The 17419-nt window shown below is 37.7% G+C and overlaps 1 protein-coding gene across 3 annotated transcripts in view; it reads left to right on the forward strand.

Moving 5' to 3' along the window:
* Positions 1-17419, forward strand: part of MAP7 (microtubule associated protein 7) — a 124579-nt gene that overhangs the window by 80446 nt on the left and 26714 nt on the right. For all 3 annotated transcript variants that reach the window (XM_062572506.1, XM_062572507.1, XM_062572508.1), the window contains exons 4-6: positions 7698-7861; positions 8692-8803; positions 11972-12082. In XM_062572506.1, coding sequence (XP_062428490.1) covers positions 7698-7861; positions 8692-8803; positions 11972-12082 — 387 coding nt within the window. The remainder of the gene's footprint in view (positions 1-7697; positions 7862-8691; positions 8804-11971; positions 12083-17419) is intronic.

Genomic DNA, 17419 nt, shown 5'->3' on the forward strand with positions numbered 1-17419 from the left:
GACAAGAAAAAAAAATTAAGAAAATTAATTTAAAATTTTCTGTGCTCTGTGTCCCTCAGAGCTGACTTACAAATCTGACATTAATTCAGCTTTAATTAATAGCTCTGAAGTTCACCTTTTAATTCATTCAGTCAGCCATTTCTGTGGGCTGATACAATGTTCCCATTTTTAGGTACGGTTAAAGCATCACTGATCCATTTTGCTGCTGATGCAGCAAGGAGATGATCACAGTCTCAGACAGTGCAGAGCTGGCAGTGAGGAAAGGTGAAACTGGTCAGAAGAGAAAGCTATTGCTAAGGTCAGTGCTGTGAAGTCAGAAAAGATAGAAGTCTGGAAAACTGATGAAGACTCTGTGCTCACTGGTCAGGTAACCTGTATGTCCAAGGTGGATGCAAAAGGGAAAATGAGAAACAGCAGAGCTAGGCTGCTTGGTCCCTCTATAGACAGTAAATCAGAGGATAAAGGGCTCAAGCAAAAGGTAACAGAAGGGGGGCTGGAGGACTCCCCTTGCTTTGCGCAGGTATATAGCTTTGGCACCTCTCTGCTCACAACCTGTCTAAAGGCCCTGCAACAGGCCTGCTGTCAGTGCACTGGAAGCTAGATTAGCAGGAGGAAAGCCAACAAAATGATTTCCACAAAAGAAATGTACATGGCCTGGAACTGACTGAACATCTCCTATGTTTTATTAGTTAATTCTAGTTTAAAATTACCTGGTTACATGTCTTGCATGTCTGTTAGTATTGGAATGTTTCTTGACTGAGCTTGTTTTTTCTTTTGCTCTGTTGTTCAGTAACTTCAGGGTAAGGTGCCAGAAGTATAGCCTAATTATGTTCCCTTGTAGTCTAATCCAGCAATACTGGCTTGTAAACTAGCAGAAGATACTAGTGTCCAGGCTTCACTTTCTAAATCTTGTTTTTAATGATGTAATTTTGTGTCCTTTTATCATACAAATGTTCTTTCTAACTTACCTAATTATTTAGCACAATCCATAAAACAAGGATCTGATTGTCTCTTTGGTATTTTTCCAGCTTTAATGCAAACGTTTCTCTGCTGCTTAAGGTTTCAGCAGGTACTATTGGATGAATGAGGATCAAGCTACCTTTAAATGATTCTTCCCTGTTGTCAGGCAGTACGTGATAATACAAGAGAGAAATGTCATGGAGTTGTTAAGGCTTAGCCCCAAGGAGAAGCCTTTTCTTTGAACTATGTCCCTTACCAGAGTCCAGGTAACTCAGCACTTAGCATAGCTCCTAGCAGGTCCTGGAGCACCAACCATAAAGGTGCCATTTTCCCCCTCCACATCTTGCAAGTCGTCTGCTCTTCCAAATTGATTGGAGGTTTTCTATTTCTTGCAGGCCCATCTGCTTCCCTCTCAGAGCAAGAAATTTAATGTGGATGTTTCTATCTATGAAATGTGGCTTGGAGTGTTTCTAGATGCACACCCGTGCATCCAGATTAGGTCTGGATAACCCTAATTTTTACCCTAGAGTAGACTTCCCCCTAGTTTTAAATTTTATTTTAAACTAATGTATTTTCCTTATCCTTGAAGATACTGTATATCTCTGGATACTAATTTATATCACTTTGTACACCTACCTTTTAGATGGCAAACACTGAGCTTTATGGTCCTGCAAAAAGGTCTGTAATGCATCCAGGAAACAATAAAAACAGTGGAAATACGTTGTTTTTGTCCCAATTAGAGATGATGTAGGTACTAATACTGCTTAAAAAAAAAAAAAAAGAAAAAAGAAAGAAAAAAAGGAAGGATTGACTCCATGTCTGTGGAAAAAAAGTTAAATTCATGAAAGGAGGTATTACACTTTCACTCAGAAAATGAGTATATTAAATTATAAATCATACTTGTATGTACCAGTGACAAGTTTAATAAACAGTTCATCCAAGCATAAAATTAGTAGCTGCCTTATGTTAACAGATGGGTATAAATTTTCTGTAGCCTTTTACCTGTAATTCATAGGTGATAGATTTAAAACTGATTTTAAATGCAAATATAAAAGCTACCTCTTTCTATTTCTTTTGTTGTATCTTACTTTATTGCAGCCTATCAATATCATGTGTCTTGATAATCCATCACTGATGTGTGTTTCTGTTATGGAGCTGTCTTTCCTTATCAAGAAGTATGATGCTTTCTATAATCCCTTCCACTTGGGGCAGAGAGTCAAAGATTAGCATTACTATCAAAAGGTTCTATATTCTGATTGTCTGCCTAACACTGAGAGTGCATATGAATATTAACTTTTTTACATACCAAAACAAAAAAAAAAAGTTTTTTCTTGGCTTAAGTCTTGAGAAGTTCAAATTACTGTTTTCAGTACTTTTTATGTACAACATGACAGGCTGAAGCCTACAGAAACTACTATAAATAAAATATCCCAAGAAGGTTTAGGTATTTACGTCAATGACAAAAATAATAATTCCTGTATCTTTAATGGGCAAATTTATTCCAGTGAAATAACTTTGTTTTGATTTGCTTTTCTTAATTTCCCATATCCTTCAGGAAGGGCTTTGTTTTCAATAGGAAACTAAAGAGCTTTTCTATGCTGGGTTGCCATTGTAAGCAGATGCCAGGCACAAAAGATCCAGATGATCTCGGGATCTTTGGATGTCTTTTGACTCACAGCAGTGGCTTGTTTTGATATGGTCGTGGGAGTCTGTACTTATGTGATCATTGAATAAGAGCCAACATGCTGCAGCTAGGTGGACTTTCATGAGATTTGTGCTACTGAATTCCTTAACTTATTCGAAAGAGAACGGATGTTTTAAAGCTCCTGAAACAGAAACGTTTTGGGTAAGTTCCAGTTCTGAAGAATTACGTTGTTTGGATTATTTAGTTCGGTCAGGGCCTGTGCAGCAAGGCGTGTGTGCTGTGTTTCTTGCTGTTATTTGTATAGCAGCACAGTGACAAGATGCTGTAAGAGTTTAATTAGAGCATTTCCGATGCGAAGGTGGATCTAATTTAGATTGTTCCCTTATGTAACACCACATGTTTGCAATCTGTTTTCACTCAAGAATGGTTAGCTATGCTTATAACAATAAAGATCAAACTGCAAATTTTGTGAGCAGTAAATATTCCAGACCTCTTTTGGGGAAGAGGGTAAGAAATTATCTCTTCATTTTTTCAAGATCTATTTTTCTGACATCTACACATAATAAAGATTGGAAATTAAGAGTAATTGTAGTTTCTGCATATTAGAATAAAATCAGTCTGTAAAATTGTACATTTAAATAATACCTTTAAAGCGACAGAGCGTTACAGACTGTCTTTATATGTATTGTGCAAGTGTCCCTCAGAACTGGAGCAAACCCTCTAGACATTTCTGTAATAGGAATGAAATGTAACAATAGATTCAAATAGGAAACTGATCTGGAAGTGAAAAGTAGTTGTAGAAGCTTCACTGGATGTAATTATAGAGGATGACTTGAAGGAGAGTGAATGATGACATATCCTCCGGGAATGGCATTAACAGTTACTGCAGACTAGCATTAACAAACAATTATTGGAGGAGAAAGGGAAGGATAAAACATAGTGCTAAAATGGAAGGATAATTTTTAAAAGCATTGTGTTGCTCACAGTGTATTATTAGTGAAGTTCAGTTTTATACAGTAAAATATTTTACCTAAGAGGCCCTTAAACTTAAGTTCTGAGTGTCATTTTCCTTCTTCCATGTGTAGGCTCATGAGTAACAGGCTCAATTTCCTGCTCTAACTGTGCCTTTTGTGGAACATCTGCTTTCCGAGGGGTGTCCAGTATTTAGTATTCCTACTCTTGATGGAGGAGACAGAATATGGAAACGTATTCTAAGCTAAGAGTATGATTTGTGAGAGGAACAGGATCATGATATCACCCAGAGCAGAACCGCGGAGTTCTCTGAAGATGAGAAAAAGACTTTTGAGCTTAATTTTGAGCTTGAGGTAGCAGCTTTCATAATTTGAAATACAGAGAAGCCATATTTCATAACTTTCTTTTTGTGCATGGGCTGGGTTTATATCAGTTTGCTGTCAGAAGGTTAAATCAGCTTCACTTTTTCCTGTATTGCCTGGCTGTTGAGTTTGGCAAAGTGCTCACCTTTGCTCATCTGAAGAGCTTGGGTAAGCGGCTGCCTGCAGCCCCTTTCTGACCTGAGGATCTCCCCATTTCCGAGCCCAGTAAACCCCTTCAGCAGTGTGTCTGCCTACCCATTGCCCAGGCTGACTGTTCTTCACCAGGACTCAGCTGTACCTAAGAGCATCACAAGAAAAAACAAATAGAAGAATCTGATTTTAACCAGATTGTTTCCTTGATCCATCTGGTCTCAGTCCTGCAAGTGGCATCATTGGCACAGGGCGAGTACTGCCCGACAGCCAAGAGGGAGGCAAATGCCGTTCCTTTTGGCAGTAGCCAGAGCTTTGGTTAAAGTGGTTGCAAAATCTCACCAGAACAGTTATATTCAAAAAATTTTTTTTGGTGTATGTACTTTGAGTAGGGAAATCTCAAGTAGCCCCATCCTGTAACAGTCAGTATTGATTTCCTCCAAAGTTTTAATCAAAGATTCAAGACAAGGAGCAAGTTCATATGAAATATTTGCAGTACACAGGGTTTGCACATTCAAAACTTTAATGATATTCTTTATTCCATATTCCTTTTGAAATCTTTTTTACAATCTTGTTTTAAATCTTTCTTTGTTTTTAGATGATGTTAAATATGTTAGCTTTTTTGAAAAAGCATAGTCAGTTGAAATGAACTGGGATTGCTGCTTTTAAAGATTTTTATCCTCTTTTCTGAAGAAGATGGTAAATGCACCAACAAGTAAGTGGAAAAAAACAGTTCAGATCACTGATGCAACTGTCTGTTCTTGGACTAACTCTTTTATGCAGTCCAACTATGCAGCAATTAATAGGAAGAGCAAGCTTTTGCAGAAATCTCTATTTTTTTTGCGACAGGCTGACAGCGGATCTGACAAAGACATTGGTTAGCTAAGTCAGACTGCTAAGCAAAAGGCAGAGACCAAAAGAAAAGACAGGACAGCAGAGGTGATATGTCTTACGCTTCGATGATTCAGGTTATAGCCAAAACTCTTTTTTAAAAAAAAAAAAAAAAAAGTAGCGTCCTATTGGTGCTTGTATTCTTGGTTCAGTCTTGTCTGGCCTTGGGCAATAGAAAAACAGTGTCATGAGGGATCATGTAGTCCTAGGAAGGGTAAACCATAATGACAGAGCCATCTCTTTGTCCATCTACTCTCTTGGTGAGCTGTAAGCTCCCAAGAAAGGGCAGCGGACACATCTTTACTTTTGGGTTACGGATTAGCCTCATGTTTGGAACATCAGTTTTGGCTGGCTGATTTCTGATTCATTTCTGCTCTCTGAATATTTGAGGTATGACCTTAACTAGTTGGCCACTAGTTGGCTCTTTATCTTAATTAGGCTTTTCTGTCTTTGATCTCCAATGACTTATTATACGTGGCTGTATGCTTCCTACAAGATCTTACAGTTGTCCCAGCACAGTGTGGCTGAGGTGGTGCTTTGGCTTTCCTGAGCACACATCAGTACCTGGGCCAAAGGAAGGTAGCAGCCCTGCACGTGACGTGCAAGTGTTAACAATTATTTTCCTGTAGTTTTTCATGATTCTTTACTGTTGGGGTGGGGTTTCAAAAAAAAGTGTGTTTGCTTAGTAGGTACTATCCTGTGATGAGAACTGTATGGTAAAAGAAAATTTGTTAAAAACACTCAAATTAGTAAAAATCTGATAGGTTATCTGCTAGTCTTCTCCATATTGGCCTATACTAAGACCACTAACCTTAGGTGAAAGGTTGATTAAAAACCCCCACCTCAAGAATGTAAGTGACATTTGCTCCATTCAGCTGCTTATAAGCTTAAAAGAATCCTTCTGTTTCTTTGTCAGCTTTTGCCGAGAACATTTTGTTATGTCACGTCACAAGGCTTTAGTGTAGAAGGAACCTTTGCAGGTTTCAGTTCTAGAAGCTGCTTTTCTGCTTTCTTTTTTAGTTCTGCTTCCTCCTTCAAATCACTTAACAAATTATCGTAACAAAATCCTTCTACAACTTTTCTATTGACTCTTCAATTATTTTCCATGTATAGGTGTTGCTTTTTTTCCGTCCTATTGTTAATAATTAAGCAGCTGTAGTGTTCCTTGTAGCTGTAATTATTCCAGTTATGTTTCATCATTGAATTTCCTGCAGCCATCTTGCTGATCTTTCACTCATCTTGGCAAGAGGTTGTTTTTTCATTGTGGCTGTTGAGCAAAGCTCTCTTTGCTGGTTAGCATCCTATGGCAAAGCTAACAATGTTGTCTGCTCAGCAAAATGTTTGACATCTGAAGTGGATAGAGCAGTTTTCTTGAGGCAGAGAGCCTAAATATGAACTGTTTTACTTTGTTCCCTAAACCTTATGTACTTATGTACTGTCTCCCAAAAACCTTTACCAATCTAAGCTCTTTATCAGATGATGTGGGATTTGTTCAAGTAGGCAGGAAAATGCAAAAGAGGACTTGGAGAAGATGCATTATAAGGGATCAAAAATTGTGATTTCTGCTTTGAACACCTGGAAGCATTTAAGGTTTTGTTTGCTTTTGGGTCTGTGATTGTGTCTAACAGAAATCTCTACTAATTGGAGGCTGGTTGCTGTTCTAGAGTATGGGATTATAGCAGTAGGCTCTACTTCAGATGGAATTTAAAAATTACTGTTTCAAACTTGGGTAGAGAACTTCCTTACTTTCCTGGCATTGAATATTAGAAGTTTTTCTGATAACTTTGCCAGCCTGGTTCCCTGTTGTTGCTGCAGTGTTACCAATGAGCTCTCTAAGGTCTTCTCATGTGGTTCTCGGTGAGATTTGTCTCATGACCTTCACATATATCTCTTCCTGCACTCCTGTGTGTTAAGTCTTGAAGATTCTGAGATATGTGGTTTGTATTTTTAAAAGTAAGTAATAGGGTGTTTTTTAGAAGACAGATTTCTGGCACCTGAAGTTTTCAAGACAGCAATAAGGAGAGGTCCAGTCTATCATCTGTAAAAAGTTTAACATGGACTGTAGTTTGAGCCTGTGTCCCAGGTAAGACCTTCAGAATATTCAGGAAGCAAAATTTGTCTTGCATGTTTGGTTAGCTTTTATGAAGTAAAATATTGAGACCTCTACAGCAGTGGAAGTGTATAACAAATTAAAGTTCACCCTTAGTTCGACTTTTTTGATGGCTAATTTGTTTCCTTCTGGCCCACTAATGGTACAGTCAAGGCCCTAGGATTGTCATCCCAGCCACTTCTATCATGTTAGGAATCTGCTCTGATCATTACGGATACCTCTAATATAGCTGTGATAAAAAGGAGAGTTTACCTTTCTTTTTACATTGAGTGATTGAGGATGGTTATCATGGCTTGCACAATGGAAATGCATTCATCTCTCTCAAATGAAGTACCTAAATGTTATAAAACAACACTGAATCCTTTCTTCCCTATAGAAGCTGTATTCTCAAATAATTTGACTATTTCTACATAATTTTCAGTAATTAAGTTGAGCTAGAGATGAATTAGTGTGACATGAAGTTTGAACACATGGAGAGATTAGCATCTTCTGTGTATCTTAAGAAAATGAGTACAAAAGTTTTTTAGTACAAAAAGGTTTTCCAGATTGTATTAAGAATTTCATCAAACAGAGCATGTTTATGCTTTACTTCTGACTTTTCTTATAGCTGCAAGAGAATCCATCTGGTTGGAAAGAGAAGAGAGAGCACGGCAACATTATGAAAAACACTTAGAGGAACGCAAAAAGAAACTAGAAGAACAGAGATTAAAGGAAGAGAGAAGGCGAGCTGCTGTAGAGGAAAAGCGAAGGCAGAGAATAGAAGAAGATAAGGTACGAAAAATTTGTTGGCTTGCTTTTACTGTAAGATATGGTAGCTTCAAATTTACATCTCTGTTGGGAACTTTTCATTTGAAAGTCATGATCAGTATAAGAGAGCACGGAAGAGGATTTTGAGCTCTACCTGCACAGATACTTCTCAAAGTGCCCTCTACAAATTTAATACAGCTAAGCCGAACAGATCGGGGTTACAGTGTATAGCGCAGCTCAAACTTGCACAGAAGTGTAGAAACAAAGTGGGTGGTTCCTTTTTGGTCTACTGTAGATCGCTAGCCATCCAGCGTAAGGGGAGCTGAATTCTAGCTGTCCTCAAACAAAACCTTGAAGAAAGTGAGGAATTGTATTGAATACACCTCTGGCTAAATTGTCTCAGCTGAACTGGTAACTATTTGCTGTGTGATCCTGGGTAAGTCGCCTCATCCTTGTGTCTTTATTTTTTTTTCTTTTTTTTCACTCATGACTTATCACTTTAGTAGGTGGGAGATGCAAGGTGATAAATAGTCCTGTTGCTTGTCTGTGCAGTGCTTACCAAAACAGGGCTACTGTTTTTCTTTTCAGCTCTGTACAAGTCTCAGACAGATCTTTCCCTTTCAAAATTACAGTTAATGGTTGAACTTACTTATGGCTTAATTGCTGCGTAAGTCCTGCTTTAAAGTTAGTGTGGTTGCATCTGAGTGTACGTCTTATTAGACAGCTCTTAAAAGTTTGAGTACAACTTCAAGATGCCTGCTAGTTATTGTCTGTGTGGAAGGTAGCAGAGTGTGATGAGAAGGTTCATTTAAAAACCCAATAGTATCCAAACATATTATCCTGTTGTACTTAAGGAACGACATGAAGCTGTTGTACGTCGCACAATTGAAAGAAGCCAGAAGCCAAAACAAAAGCAAAACAGGTGGTCCTGGGGAGGAGCGCTACATAGCAGCATTAATAACACAGGTAAAGGAGGAAGCCTGGCTGGCTTGCCAGATTCCCTGCCCTGCCAGTTAACTGGAATTTACTTTGCTTCTATTGGAAGGAAGGATGATGCTGTGTATGTTGTTTTAAATTCTTTGCTCTTGATCTTACTATTGCTAGCAATAGCATGTTTCTGAAGTACTTGTGTAGCAAAGAGATAACAAGGAGAAATCTGAGCCAAACCAAAAACCTGTCTCAGAAGTTGATTAATTCCGTAATTCTATCTAGCTACAGCTTCTCGCTTCTGCTTCTTTGGTATTTGTGTGTATGTGCGGGTACACCTGTGCTATGTCAATTTGTCAATACAAGCTACTGTGTGCAAATGTTAAATATCATGGCTCAGGAAATACTTTCTGGTGGAAGACCAAGTATAAATACTGAGATTAAAAAAGACAGGAGGAAGAAAAATTATTTTTTGTGATAAGCTATCTTTAATACCTTACACACATATTCATGGAGACTTTTTCTCCCTAAAGGAACTTAAAGTTGGACAAATAAAGTGAATTTTAGCTACATGCTTTTTCCCCAATTATCTTCACTAACAGAATCTGCCAATCATTAGAGTGTGTATGCCTTGTTAAATTTGACTGTAAACCAAAAGATAATTTGTGTCCTTTACTTCTTTCACCAGAAAATGGTAAAGAAATCTTCTCTTCCTACTTTAATATATATATTTCAATGCATACAGCATTTCATGAAGGATAAAAAAAAAAAAAGGATGAGAAAAGAATTGTCTGACATCTGGTTTGTCATATTATAAGTTCAATAAACAGTTATTTTTCATTAAAGGTTATATTTATTATTTTGCTTAACTCTATATAACTTATTTTTATTTTCTTTCCTGTGAAAATCATTGTCTTGCATTCTGTTCCTAGGTTATTTTTTTGAATCATCATTCACCTTTCTCGATTTAGCAGGCCTGGAGCACCACTTCAGATCTCTGGGTGGTGCTAGAAAACCTGGTACATGATCACTGTGGTTTGTTGATTCCTTTACCAATAGCTAGTTCTCAGAAAATGAGATCATCAGTAACTAAACCACTCTCATGTAGATGCAATGCATGCTTAACATCATGCTGATAGACTAGAACTGTTGTTAGTCCCTGATTAGATTTATTTTTTAATATGGAGTGTTATTGCTGGGTGACTTCAAAGATTTGTCACATCTCACTGAAATGAAGTATAATATTCTGTCTATTGGAATTCAAGGAGATCTGATTTGATTTCCCCCTCCCCCCCTTTTTTAAGGTTTGACATACTACATATATATATGGCATTTATGTTTATTTTGCACATGACTGCAGGCACATGCAGTCAGCTGCACGTGCTGATACTTTGCTCAAGTATATTTTTATTTTTTTAGAGCAAAAAACCCAATCTCTTAGCAAGTGAATGGCATTTGGCGTATTGTATGTTCACAGCCTTTGTTCTCACATAAATCCTCATGTTGAATTCCATTCATTAAAAAATAATCTTCATACTCAGGAGAAATGTTGGCATGCCAAATAAGAAGTGACTTTCATAGTGTCATTTATCATCTTCAAAAAGAGCTGTTTATGCAGCATATCCATTACACCATATGTAGAAGTATGGTTTGTCGTTGTCCCCTCTGTAGCCCCCTGTAATATATATGATGATGTAGGTTAAATATCAGTGATGAAAATCCCCACGTCATTCCCACAAGTGCTGTTCTAACTCAGACCTGTGATTCCACGTGAAGCCCAAGTATCCTGTCTCCAGTGCTGACTGGTGCGTGATGGTCTGCAAGGTACTCATGTAGATCAGTGCAGGATAATCTCACCTGCCTACAAACATCTTATTGTTAATCTCGATATTTTGGGTTCGCCTCTTAAACCTGATTCTTAGGTTTATCCCCTTCCAGTACTCTGTTTGTGAGTATTGCAGATGTTCTTGTCATTAGTGTGATTTTCCACAGCCTAAATCACTTTATCATTAGACAAAGTGAGCAAATGACTGCCTCAGGGAGGAGACCTTTCCTTCCTCCTCTCACCCTGCCATGTCCTATATGCCTCTTGTGGATCTGAGGAGAGTTCACACACTACATTTCTGTGCAGTACAATTTTGTCTACAGCAAATGCACTTTAATCCACTAGGTCACAATAGGTAAATAGAAAATTGATGTACTTCTCATAAAGAAACAGTGGAAAGTAACTTTCAGAAACAGCCTGTTTTAATGTTGGCAGTTCCCTGAGCTTGTGCCTGCTTACAAAACTGTATGTGGACATCCCTGGGGACGCACAGAGTATGAATCAGCAGAGCATTTAGGCATGTGCTTAAGCCTCACTGGATTTCAGCACACTTAAATGCTTTGCTGAGTAGGCCTGAGGTTCAGCACATGCTGAAATGTAAGGCTGAGAATTAAAAACAGAACTGACTTTCTCAATGTCTTCTGAGTGTCAGACTTCTGAATAGAAATTTGCTAGGGAGGATATTTAATTGATGTGCTTAGCTTTTTCAGCTTTTTCTTTTAAGAGAATGAGAATGCATACAACTTGCCTGTTCAGCTCATTCCTCAGCTGCTGCTGCTGCTAACAATTTTTACAACACACGCACATGCACGTGTGTGTGATCTATGTTCTTGAAATAACCATCACACTCTCAATAGGGTGTCGATGCTGACGCTGTAGCAAGTTGAGCAGGCAAATGATGTAATGTAACCCTGTGTTCTAAAAACTGCAGCGCCTAAAAGCAAAATAGAGTCCTGTGTCACCTTTGATCCCAGTGCAAAGGGTTTTTTATGAATGACATTTCCAAGCACGTTGTTCCTTCCCTGACGCGTTCTGTTTTGAGATGTGAGCAAAATTTTTCTGAGATTACTGAAAGGAACATGGACATATGCTCTTGTTTACTAGTTGCCACTTCAGATCTACCATTAAGCCCTTGGATTGCAACCTGATTGAATGATGGTCAATGAATAGAGTATTTTGGACATTTGAAATTCAGATTGGACAGTGTTGTGCCCAGTCTTTGAGTCACCTGTACAATGTCTGCCGAGAAGCCCTTTCTGTTTTGAAAGTTCTCGTGATAGAGCAGAAATGACCTAGTCGTGTTTTCCTCCTGCCACTAGTGAGCTAGGACCTTGCATTACTGCATGTGGGCTGTCAATTAGCATTATCTCCATTTGTTTTAGATCCAGACAGGCGGTCTGTTTCAACAATGAACCTTTCGAAACATGTTGATCCAGTCATTAACAAGCGGCTCTCCTCCTCATCTGCAACATTACTAAATTCTCCAGACAGAGGTACAGTTTAAAAAAAAAAGAGGAAAAAAAAGGAAGAGCAAGAAAGAATGTTCTGTGTTGTATTGCTTTGCACATGAAACAAGTAGTTCTGAAGTAGTTTTCTGTACTTTAGATAAATGGGAGCGAAAAGACTTCACATGTGAAAAGTAAATCGTTGAACATTTTTTCTGCAAGAAGAAATGTACATTTCTCATTTTTAAAACAAGAGAACTTGCCTGAAAAATCCTACTTTAGCAAATAATAAAAGCAGTGCTTCTGTCAAGTTTTTAGTAAATGAGGTACAGCTATTGAAAGAACACATCTCTCCATAATGCACGCAGTCATTTGTGACTTTTTATTTACATTAGGACATTTTGTCATTGTCTTGCTTTTTTTCTACTTTGATAATAGCACTTGAATGTCTAAGAGCGTGTTGCATGAAGCTTTCAAGCAGTTATTTTATTACCATTGCTGTTTCTTTTTTTTTTTTTTTTTAAATGAAGAGGTATGGATATTTTTCATATGATGTCTGTTTATTGACTTTTTTGTATCCAGTTAATTTTCAAGGGTTGCTTTATCTCAGTCTACGTTTTTAATATTTGCAAATCTGCACAAATGATAAAAAAACCAAACTTTTGTAAATTAATGTAGTTGAATTACTGCTTTTGTTTTAAAGATTTATGAGATTGAACATTGAGCTTGAAGAAATTTTATAAAAGAATGTCTTGTATAACTTTATGCAAAGAACTTTATGGAAAAATATTCTGTAAGGACTTTTTGTCCTTTACTGAGAATGAGGAGAAGTGCTGGCCCATTTCAAGGCAGATAAATGCCTATTTTTAAAAATTCTTAGAATGCAGCTTTGGTTTTACTGGGTAACAAATTGGTAGACTTCATTATTTGTGCATCTTAACTGATGTGCTATGCTTTATGTGCATGTTTGTATATGTGTTTCTGGTTGTTTTGACAAGCAGTGTTTTAATGCTTCATGGGTTAATCTAGTTGTAGAGGCCTTCACAACATGAGGAAAATACAGCATTATCTTAAAAAACTTTTTTTTTTCTCTCTCAATATTGAAGTCCAGTCAGTTTTAATTTTATTGCTTTTTCAGGTGTGTATTTCTTTTTTTCCAGGCAGCTGCTGTTTTTTGCTAGGGAGGGTCATTTGAGGAAGTATTTTAGGGAAAAGGACAACAGCAGGCCTTAAATATGAAGGATAGTGTTTTATGGACTATAGCTCACTGTGTTATAGTTTCTTCCACCTATTTCAAATTCTGGACAAATTACATTGAGTGCTAGGCAGTGTAATGGTGGGGAGAGGGAAGGAGGAAGGAAAGAAAGTCCATATGCCAAAAGCAAAGGTATTCAATGCTTGGCATTTTCATCAAAACCAATGAAGAACTCTTCAGAAGTATCTTGTTTTTCACAGTCTCAGAGATGGAAAACAAACCCAAACTGTACAAATGTCCTCTTTCAGGTTCAAAACATCATATAGCCAAATCTGTTGGGCACATATTGGAGGAGGATTGCTGGACTCTCCAGTGTCAAGTGCTTAAAGGGAGAGTTTTCTTGTCTGCTCCCTTTCTCACTTTCCAGAGGGCACCCAGTCACGTTTTGTCCTTAATGCATATTCCTACCCACAAAGAAGGGAGCTGGAGATAAGAATGATGAGCTTATCCTAAGTGGCTTACAACTGTCATCAAGACATGTTGTCTTTACCATTTGAAGGACAGGTTGTTTTTGCTGAAGACACAAGTTTTCATAAACAAATTGTCTAAAACATTGGTTAATTACTTTGGAAGTCCAGCATTGTTGTGTAGCTCTCACTGCAATTTTAAAATCAACTAAAATAGGCTTCTCACTGTACTTTTGTGAGTGGTATAAGTTGTTGAAACTTTGTAACAAAATGTGATTATCAGACCGTTCAAGTGAGGAAAGTAATACTGCAGTTGACTGATAAAATTTACTTGCTAGGTATATTAGGTATGAGGTAGGATGAGGTAGGATATGCACACTTTCTTGGCTTTGGGAAGCAGAATTTGCACCGCAATTGTGTTCCTCCTCCTCTCTGCAGTGCTTTTTCTTTCAAAACAAAAAATAGTCTTAATCACTGCACCACCTTTGTCTGCCGTCTCTGTAGAAGAAATTTAGGGCCTCTGATATTGTTTCCTGTTGAAAGAAAATCTAAATGTAGAGTGGTTTTCCACTTCTCCTCCTCATTGTACGTGCGTGGCTCTATCTGAGCAGGCACTACTATTGTCAGTGAGAATCTGTCCTTTGTGGTGCTCATCAGGAGACCTGGTAAATCCCTGCCTCCCATCTGTTCATAGAATGAACTGGAGATGCTGTGGTGTGCTTACTCACAATTTATTTTGCTGCTGCTGCTGAGACAACTTTCTAGTGTTTAGTTTGCATATTTTGATTACAAACACAAGTAGTTGTAATCAAGTGGCTGTTGACAGCTCTTTGGCGTTGATTTTGTTTGGTGTAGGAAGAAAATAGTTGTGAGCTTTTCATTGTTTTAGGCTTTTGTTTTGTAGTCAGAAGTTGAGCAATAAAGACCTAATTTAATCTGTTCAAAGCAATCTGCTTGTAGCTAGGGGTAGGGGTGCTTCCATCAACAACCCTATCAGGAATGTACTTCCAGTGTGGGACTGAGGAGCAAATGGCCCTAAACCCTGATAGCCTAACACAGCATGAAAACAAAAAAGATCTTTTTCCTTTCTTTAGGTGGTTTGAAGCACTAAAGCTTGAAAACATCATCCCAAGGCTTTAAAAACAAGAAGAGCAAGGAAAGAAAGGAACTTCACTGTTTTAAAGCCACTCTTACTCTTTTGGGATACACTTAGGTTGTGTACTCAACTTGCTTTATTAGGAATTAGATGCCAAAGTTAAGCTGTTTGAAGCATTTAGGTACTAATACTGCTGTACTTGGAATTCAGAGGGCCAAAATCTGTTTGGCTGGTCTAAGTTAATGGTGATGCTAATAACTACTAGAATACATGTTAAAAGTGTTAAATATGGCACTGTGCATTTAGAGAATTTAGTAGGTGATGAACTTGGTCTGCAAAGCTAAGCTGAATTTTAATATTGAGCTCTGATCTAAACCCATTTTAGAGATTTAGGGATCCTTCCAGTGTAAGTTCCTGGCTAAAACCATTTTAAGCATTGCTTAAATAGAAAACAGCAGTTTTACTGGGGTCTCCTAGCTCACTGGCACATGTTAACTAGCCTTCTTGGTCCCAGATGCTGCTCTGCTGCTGTTTCTTGGTGCTGTGGGGATGAGTTTTCTTCCAGTAGGTGATATGGATGAGGCTTCCCTGTGTTAGGGGCAAAGGGAAAAGAAGAGTAAGCCATGACATAATGCCTTGTCATTTGCCCTAAAGGCAAGTGAGTGCAGTTTAGTGTTTTAAGACAACATTTTCCTAACCGGTCTACTGAGATTACTTGTGTTCATGACCTCATGATTCTTAATATATAGTAGTGATTTCTTGGCCCAAAATTTCAGAAATCACTTTCCAAGGTGTGGATCTAACTTTTGCGCAGAATTCTTGTTCTTCTGATCTTTTTATTAAACTACATGATCTTTTTATTAAACTACACTAGACACAATAAACTGCAGTACAGACTTAACCATTTTCTTGTCTGTAAGTCTCATTTTATAAAGCCTGAGACCACACACACACACACACACACACACACACAAAGTTGTCTTTCAAGAGTAGCTAAAACAATGATACTAAGCACAATTTCCAGAGAAAAAAGGGAAAAAAAATCCACCATTATTGCATCCAGTTTAATGGTAGTTCTATGATTTTTTTTCTTTATTGTTAAATTATAAGCTTAATGATAATGAATGTACTGTAATGGAAGTCTCTCTGGGATATTTTGTATCTCTGTATAATCTGTATTGACACAGAATGGAAACATTAATCGAAAAGAGCTCTGGCAGTAGTACATTATGTAAGGATGCTTATCAAGAGAGCCTGCTGTGTTTGAGTCCTGTATTTCTATAGTGATGCCGCTTACTGAGTTAGCAGAATTCAGAAGAGCAGTTAGAGAATTGAAAAAAAAAGCACTGAGGGCAGATTAGGCATTATTCTCTCAGGATGAGATTATTGAGATGAGCCCCTCTTCATGGAGTGCAGCGTGGAGTAGATTAAACAGAAATGCAGCATTTATGGCTACTAGAAGTGATATATCTCTACCTTTAAAAATGCAGATTAACCTCTAGTCTTGAACAACCAGTCACTGAACATTTTCAATACTGAGCCTCATAAATTCAGGTTGCAGTTTTGTTGTCATAAGCACAAAAGTAAGGTCAATGAATGCTGAGACATAGAAAGCACCTTCCGTCTAAACATAAGGAAAGTTATTTTACTGTGAGGGTGGCTAAGCACTGGAACAGGTTGCCTAGAGAGATGCAGAGCTTCCATCCTTGGAGGTATCCAAAACCCATTTGGAGAGGGACCTGGGCAACCTGCTGTAGGTGACCCTATTTGAGCAGCAGCATGGACTGAATGGTCTCTAAAGGTCTCTTCCAACTTTAGTCATTCTGTGAAAGGTCTGATTTTGCTTGTAATGTTCAGGTTATTGCTGTGGTCTAAGGTTACTGTAATGAACTATTACGGGAACTAGCTGAATGTTTTTTTTCTGGGGTGTTCATTATGATAAATGTTTTGGTTTTTTGTTTGATGTTTTGTTATATGTATCTGAGTATCAAAGGAACATCCAATTCAATTGAGCAGTAATTGATAGGTCATTTTTGGCTACTAATTCACCATGATCAGAGTTTAAATAGTGTTTTTAAAAAACTATAATAAATTAAAGGCAAAGGAAGTACATTGGAAGGTAGATTTGCAAATACTGTGAAAAGCTAGATGGGGGAATGATTGCAGCTAGGTCAACATGTATAATGTGTCCTTCAACAGAGACTAATTAACACTGAAAGATCTGGCTCTTACTGTTGTTCTAGGTTGAAATTTATTATAAGCAGGATTTTTGACCATGAATTAATGATCAAAAGTATACACTATGCATTCTGAGGCATTATGAATATCTGAGGCAACTGTAGCCCCTGAGCTTGGTATCTGCCCTTAGAGGTATATTGTATACTTTTGAGGTGTACTTTTTTGTCGCACTTAGGAGCTTCAATAAAACCTCTTTCTCTGATACAATTCTCTGTATAGAAGTGTCCTTTGGCCTTTTACTTATTTTTAAGATCTTTGTTCTTTCTATCTAGGCTTGCAGACTTCAGAAGGTGTTTTTGTAACTGGCTCTTCTTTTTTTAATTATAAGCCTAGATATCTAATATGTAGAAAGTTTCTGGAACACAGCATCTCTGTCAAAATCTGTATCT

This window comes from Rhea pennata, chromosome 3, assembly GCF_028389875.1.
Source record: "Rhea pennata isolate bPtePen1 chromosome 3, bPtePen1.pri, whole genome shotgun sequence".
Lineage (NCBI taxonomy): Eukaryota > Metazoa > Chordata > Aves > Rheiformes > Rheidae > Rhea > Rhea pennata.